The sequence below is a fragment of the Dipodomys ordii genome, unplaced genomic scaffold (assembly GCF_000151885.1).
Source record: "Dipodomys ordii isolate 6190 unplaced genomic scaffold, Dord_2.0 Scaffold1, whole genome shotgun sequence".
Taxonomy (NCBI): Eukaryota; Metazoa; Chordata; class Mammalia; order Rodentia; family Heteromyidae; genus Dipodomys; species Dipodomys ordii.
In genome coordinates, this window is record NW_012267217.1 from 28190477 (window position 1) to 28197710 (window position 7234).

General features: G+C 43.4%; 1 protein-coding gene across 1 annotated transcript in view; it reads right to left on the reverse strand.

Moving 5' to 3' along the window:
• Window positions 1-5198: 5198 nt before the first annotated feature.
• Window positions 5199-7234, reverse strand: part of Parp4 (poly (ADP-ribose) polymerase family, member 4) — a 114109-nt gene continuing 112073 nt past the window's right edge. Inside the window, exon 35 of the mRNA XM_013010523.1 lies at window positions 5199-5570. Within this exon, the coding sequence (XP_012865977.1) occupies window positions 5375-5570 (196 nt within the window). The 3' untranslated portion in view covers window positions 5199-5374. The remainder of the gene's footprint in view (window positions 5571-7234) is intronic.

Genomic DNA, 7234 nt, shown 5'->3' on the forward strand with positions numbered 1-7234 from the left:
CTTTTTTCTTTTTGCTTATGTGGTGCTGAGGAATCAAACCCAGGGCCTCAGGCATGCAAGGCAAGTGCTCTACCACTGAGCCACCTTCCCAGCCTGCAACTATTTCTCTTAATCTCTTGGCTCTGATTAATTTGAAAAGGCGAGCATAAATTGTCTCCATTTAGGATGTCATCTCCTCTTACTCCTCTCCATGGTTTTCCATGTCAGGACTGACTTTGTCCTGGGGGTTCTCAGCATCCGTTACTGGGATAGCTTGTTCCAGTTGGCATTTACCGGTTTGGACTCAAGGCCTGGGCACTGTCCCTGAGCACTTTTGCTCGAGGCTAGTGCTCTGCCACTTAGAGTCACAATGCCACTTTTAGCCTTCTGCTGGATACTTAGAGGTGAGTCTCGAGCCATGCCTCCAGCCTGGCTCTGTGCTGATTAGCTGGGAGATGGGAGTTTTAGAGGAATTGTTTGTGCCCGGGATGGCTTTGAACTGTGGCATAAGGAGTCTTTGTTATAAAAGCCCTTTTTATTTCCAATTAAAGCAACAAGGAGATATGAGATAGAGGCTACCAATAACTTGCTAACAATTGACTAACAATTACTTACCAGAGGTTTTTTTTTTTTTGTTGGTCATGGGGCTTGAACTCTGGGCTGGGCGCTGTCGCTCAGTTCTTCAGTTCAAGGCTAGCGCTCTATCACTTGAGCCACCTTCTGGCTTTTTCTGCTTATCTGGTGCTGAGAAATCGAACCCAGGGCAGCATGCATGCAAAGCAAGTACTCCACCACTGAGCCACCTTGTTGGCCCCTGTAATATTTTTTATTTTTGTCGGTCGTAGGGCTTGAACTCTGGGCCTGGGCGCTGTCCCTCAGCTCTTCAGCTCAAGGCTAGCACTCTATCACTTGAGCTACAGCGCCACTTCCAGTTTTCTGGTGGTTTATTGGAGATAGGAGTCTCATGGTCTCTCCTGCCTGAGCTGGCTTTGAACCGTGATCCTCAGATCTCAGCCTCCTGAGTAGCTAGGATTACAGGCGTGAGCCACCAGCACCCGGAAAATATTTCTTTTTTATAAGTTTGAGTTTTGTATACTGCTCTAGCAAATTAGTCAAACTGAAGGTGTCTAGGAAACCCTGACTTATATAGTTAGAAGCACAGGTGAAAAATAACCTGCATCAGAAGTGGCTGCAGTCAGAATCATCCTAGAAGATGCTCTCCAGACACCTGCAGCTGTGACACTGCTGGCTTGCTATAGGGGGAGTGGACCTCTCTGGGTCCCCCACTCCCCCACCCCTCATGCTTAGTGAGAATGTTTGTTGAGGGCAAGTATGGGAGAAGCAGTACTGTAGCTAGATAGTCAAATCCCATAAAATGGCTGAAAACAAGTGGAAATGTCTACCTCAGACACCAGCCACAGGAAGCTTTCCAGAACTGAGGCCTCTCATACTGGTCTGGCAAGGTACAGCAAAGATGTGGCAGATACACATGGGTGTGAGCAAATCATTTCACGGGTGGTGTCCTTACTGATTGAGCCACCATCTGTTATCAGGCAGGCCCTTGCTGTAACTATTGAGATTTTTTTATCTGGCTCTACCCTATGGAGCAAGGCAGAGCTCTCTGACTCTCCCTCCCCCTCTACTTCTTTCCTTTCCTCCCTTCTTTTCTTTCTCTGTCCATCCTTTTTTTCCCTATTTTGAACTGCTGAGAACTGAGCCCACCAGGGCTTTGGGCAAGTGCTCTACCACAGAGCTATACCCACAGCCCTTGAAACAGTTCTCTTGGTTTCTTCTTTTTGGCATATGCATGTAAACTAGATCATCTTCTTCCCTGAAGTTATTTCTTAAGACTCACATACAGCCGGGCACCATGTGGCTCACACTTGTAATCCTAGTTACTAATAGGAGGATCGGAAGATTGAGATTCTAAGCCAGGCTGGGCAGGAAAGTCTATGAGGTTCTTATCTCCAATGAACTACCAAAAAGCCAGAAGTGGAACTGTGCCAGCCTTGAGGAAAAACTAGGCAAAAGTGCCAGGCCCTGAGTTCAAGCCCCAATTCTGGCCAAAAAAAAAAAAAAGACTCAGGTAGAATTCTCTTACTTCATCTTTATAAATTTTATGTATTGCAAGTTTCCAAATATAGGTAGCCCTTCTTTCACTCTTTTTAAATATCAGTGCCATACTTACATCATTACAAAGAGAGCTTTAAAAAAGTTTACTGGAAGCAAGATCCTGGTTGCTCATACCTGTAATTCTAGCTACTCAGGAAGCTGAGATTTGATAATCTTGATTCCAAGTTAGCTCAGACAGGAAAGTGTAAATGATCAAAAAAGCCAGAAATGGAGCTGTGGCTCAAGTAGTTGAGCACTGGCTTGAGTAAACAAAGCTCAGGGACAGTATGCAGGTCCTGAGTTGAAGCCCCAGGACTGATGTACACACACAGGTGTACACATTTGCACACACACTCGTGTGTGCACACACGTGCGTGCGCACACACACGCATGCACACACACACACAAACACACACGCTTTACTAGAGACAGCTGGGCTAATTAGGCCTTTTAGCAGAAAAGCATCCTGAAAAAGTAGTCTGCAGCCTGTCTTTCACGAGAGTCTTATTCTAAGCCTCCAAATAAGATTTGCTTTTATGACTGGGAATGTGGCTTAGTGATAGAGTACTTGCCTAGCATGCATGAAGCCCTGGGTTTGATTCCTCAGTACCACATGCCCAGAAAAAGCTGGAAGTGGTGCTGTGGTTCAAGTGGTAGAGTGCTAGCCTTGAGCAAAAGAAGCTCAGGGACCATGCCCAGGCCCTGAGTTCAAGCCCCAGGACTGGAACAAAAAATGTTTTTCTAACAAGTCTTAAAAGGCATTTTCAGCAGGGCACCAGTGGCCCATGCCTGAAATCCTAGTTATTCAGGAGGCTGAGATCTGATGATTGTAGGTTGAAGCCAGTTCAGTCAGGGAAGTCCATGAGACTCTTAATTTCAGTTAACCACCAACAAAGCTGTAAGTTGAGGTGTAATGCAGGTAGTAGAGTGCCAGTCTTGAGCAGAACCTAAGGGAGTGAGCCTTGACTCTGAGTTCAGGCTCCAGTACTGGTACACACACATATATACATATACACACACATGCAAAGCCATTTTAAAAACATTGTACAAGCCATTCTAAGGAGTGGCTCAGTCCCCACAGCAGGTGAGGGTACAACTTTACTGAATTATAATACCAAAATTTCTACCCAAGTAAGAGCTAAAGCCTCATTTCTAGAACACGGAAGTAAGGAGCATGCTGTGAGATTCCACAGGACCAACGATAACTTGCCTTCAAAGTAGAGTCATAGGCCTGTTATTCTTGTGGTCTTCAGAACTTTTTGACATGGTTCCTTGTTTGCTGCAAATTTTTCTCTGTGTACTATTATTGTTGTTCTGTTTTGATTTAATTCCCACCAAGATATGGACCCATTGAATTAGATGATGCTCTAAGCTAGATGATACTCTAAGCTATCCATCAGAAGATGAGAAGTCACTGAAAATGAAGACTCAATAGTGTGTGTGAAGGGGATGGGGGGGAAATCCTGACCCACATGGATGAGAGGACATTCTGGGAATTGGTGAACACAATGAGAACAAAGAGAGTTTTGTAAAGTCAAAGTACTAGAATCTCAAAGTGACTGCTGTTTTATACGTGAGAGGAAGAATAGTCTGGAATGGAAGAAAGTTGTGAAAACGTGCTTTTTGTTGCTATGACAAATACCTGAGGGAAACCACTTAAAAGGAGGGTTTATTTTGGCTCTATTGCTTCTAGCTTTATGGTAAGGCAGAGAATCATGGAGGGGTACGTGTGCATGTGGTGGAACAAAACTGGCTCAACTCATGGTAGAAAGGAAGTAGAGACCAACAGAGAGAAAAGGACAGGAATAGGATACAATCCTTCAAAGGTCTACACCGAGTGACTTACTTCCTCCAATCCTACTTTCCACCACCTCATAATAATGCCATCATAATATGAATCCATCAAGGGATGAATCCATTGGTGAGTTCAGAGTCTTCAGGATCAGCTCAATTCCCTACAGCCCAGCTAGCAGTCAAGACTCATCATATAAGCCTATAGGGGATATTTCATATTCAAACCAGAACAAAAGGTGGAGAATGTCCTACTTCCTTTTGTAAGTAGATTCAGCTGGGTGCTGGTGGCTCATATCTGTAATCCTAGCCACTCAGGAAGCTAAGATTTGAGGATCACAGTTCAAAGTCAGCCTGGGCAGAAGAGTCTGTGAGACTCTAATCTCCAATAAACTACTCAGAAAAAGCTGGAAAGGGCTGGGAAGGTAGCTCAGTGGTAGAGCATTTGCCTCGCATGCATGAGAGTGCTTGCTTCCCAAACCTGGGTTTGGTTCCTCAGCACCACATAATCAGAAAAAAAAAAAAAAAGCCAGAAGTGGCACTGTGGCTCAGGTGGTGGAGTGCTAGCCTTAGCTAATGAGCTAAGGGATAGCGCCCAGGCCCAGAGTTCAAGTTCCACAACTGACCAAAAAAAAAAAAAAGAAAAAAAGAAAAAGCTGCAAGTGATGCTGTGGTTCAAGTGACAGCACACTAGCCTTGAGTACAGAGTCTGATGGACAGTGCCCAGGCCCTGAGTTCAAGCCCCAGGACTGGCAGAAAAAAAAAGCCACAAGTGGAGTTGTGGCTCAAATGGTAGAGCATCAGCCTTGAATGAAAAAGTTAAAGGGACAGTGCCCAGGCCTGAGTTTAGGCTACTGTGGCAGGCAAAAAAACCAAACCAAAACAACAAAACCAAAAAATAACCCCAAACCAAATTGTAACTCAAATTGATCATAAACCTAAAGGTACAATGCCAAACTAGAAAATGTCTAGAAGATTAAAAAAAATAGAAAAATGAAATGGTCTTGGGTTTGGAGATAATTTCTTTCAGGATTTGATAAGAACAATCTGTGAAAGAATTACTTGGGACTTCGTTTCTCTAAGTAACAAGCATGTACTGAGAAATCAGTGGATGGAGGAGCCACACAAGGAAGCATGCACATCTAGTCCACAGTTTGGATACACAGGGCCATGGAAACAGGCCTAGGCCCTGCCATGAACTTCAGCCTACTCAGCAGACCAGCTTTCCACTGGACTCCAGGCAGGGAGAAAGAATGAGCCCCTGGGACCATCTAGACATCTCTCATCAACTTAAGTCTAGAAATACAAATCTCCAATATTGTTATTTTCATTTTATTGCTGCTTGTTGGTTGAAACCAATTGGGTCTATTTTATTTGAAAGGTACTGATTGATATACTGAATAAAATCATAAAAGTCATAATTGTTATAGCTATTACTATTTGATTATATTTGACATGAGAGAGAAAAGTTGAACATACAATTTCTTTGGATTCAGCCTTGATTATTCGCTAGAACTCTGCTAAGAGGAGAAGCGGTGACTAGGGGCTCGATTCCCAGGAGCTGCTTCGTGGCTGAGTCCCAGTCTTTACCTAGTTCAAGTCGTTGGCAGATAGATGGATACTGTCCTTCTGTTCTTCTAACCCACTCATTTGCTTTCTTTATTTTCTCAACAGCCCAGGGAATATTCCTAGATTAATTAAAAAAAAGTTTCCATGAGGTAAGCCAAGTTTAGGGAGACAAACAGCATATATTTTTCTCTCATATGCTGAAAATACATGGGGACATAATAAATTATACAGGACTCTAGGCATAAACACAAAGTGAGACCAAAGGAGAATACTAGGAGTGGATCACAAAGGTACAATGCCTATGTTCATTATATAAAATAATATTTATCAAAATGAACTCCAGGAAATGGAAACAAGAGTTTGTTTTTCTTTGTTGCTGTTTTCATTTTCTTTTCCTTTTGTCATATTTGTTTGTTTATCTGTCTTTGGGGAGGTAAGGGGAGCACAGAATTAGAGGAACAATGGATGATCAAATGCAGCAGTAGCATTTACTAGATACTATGTTGAAGATTGAACTATAAAACTTGTGGATGGGGATGGGAGGGAAGGAGTGACATTGTCCAAAAAGAAATGTACTCTTTACCTGACTCATGTACCTGTAACCCCTTTGTACAGCATCTTTATAATAACAATAAGAAAGTTTCAATTGATTTTTAAGGATGTAGTATTTTTGTACAGGCACTGTCCCTCAGCTTTTCCTGCTCAAGATTGGCAATCTACCACTTGAGCCACAGTTCCACTTCCAGTTTTTTGTTGGTTACCCTAGCTTCAAACTGTCATCCTCAATTCTTAGCCTCCTGAGTAGCTAGGATATAGGCACAAGCCACAGGTGCTCAGCTTGAGTTCTATTTTACAAAATGAGGCCTGTTTCTCACTTTCTTCTACTGTACCTGGACTTCTCAACTTGATTAGTTGCTTGCAGAACTCAGGGTCATCCATGAAACTTGCACATAGTAATTGTGCCAAGTAAATCAGCACACGTTTTTAGGAAAATGTATACATTTACTAGTAAGTTTCTGCACAAAGCAGCATCAAAATTTTAAGACCCAGAAAAGACTGCAATCTATCATTTAAGGTAGCTATTACTTCACCTGTTTTGTCATCTGCTAGATACTGTTAGTGAACAAGAGGCAGCATATACCAGAGGTTTTAGGAAAAATCCTATGGGCTGGGCCCTGGTGATTCATGCTTGGAATCCTAGCTACTCAGGAGGCTGACACCTGAAAGACTGTGGCTTAAAGCCTATCTGGGGGCTGGGAAGGTGGCTCAGCGGTAGACGGCTTGCCTTACATGCATGAGGCCCTGGGTTCAAGTCCTCAGCACCACATAAACAGAAAAAGCCAGAAGTGGCGCTGTGGCTCAAGTGGTAGAGTGCTAGCTTTGAGCTGAAGAGCTGAGAGACAGCGCCCAGGCCCAGAGTTCAAGCCCCACAACTGACCAAAAAAAAAAAAAAGCAGAAAAGTTTCTTAAACTCCATCTCTATTTAGCCAAAAGCCAAGTAGTAGAGAACCAGCTGTGTGCAAGCAAGGTAAACAAGCTTGAGGTCCTGAATGTAAATATTGGCAAAAAAGGAAAAAGAAAAATCCTATGGGCAAAATTCTGAAAATCCTTTCTATCTTCTTGGTTGTTTTCCTTGAAAGGGGAATGGCCATCAGTCAGTGAGGTGACTGAGTTCAAATCCTGACATGCAGCCGGGCGCTGGTGGCTCACGCCTGTAATCCTAGCTACTCAGGAGGCTGAGATCTGAGGATCGAGGTTCAAAGCCAGCCCGGGCAGGAGAGAC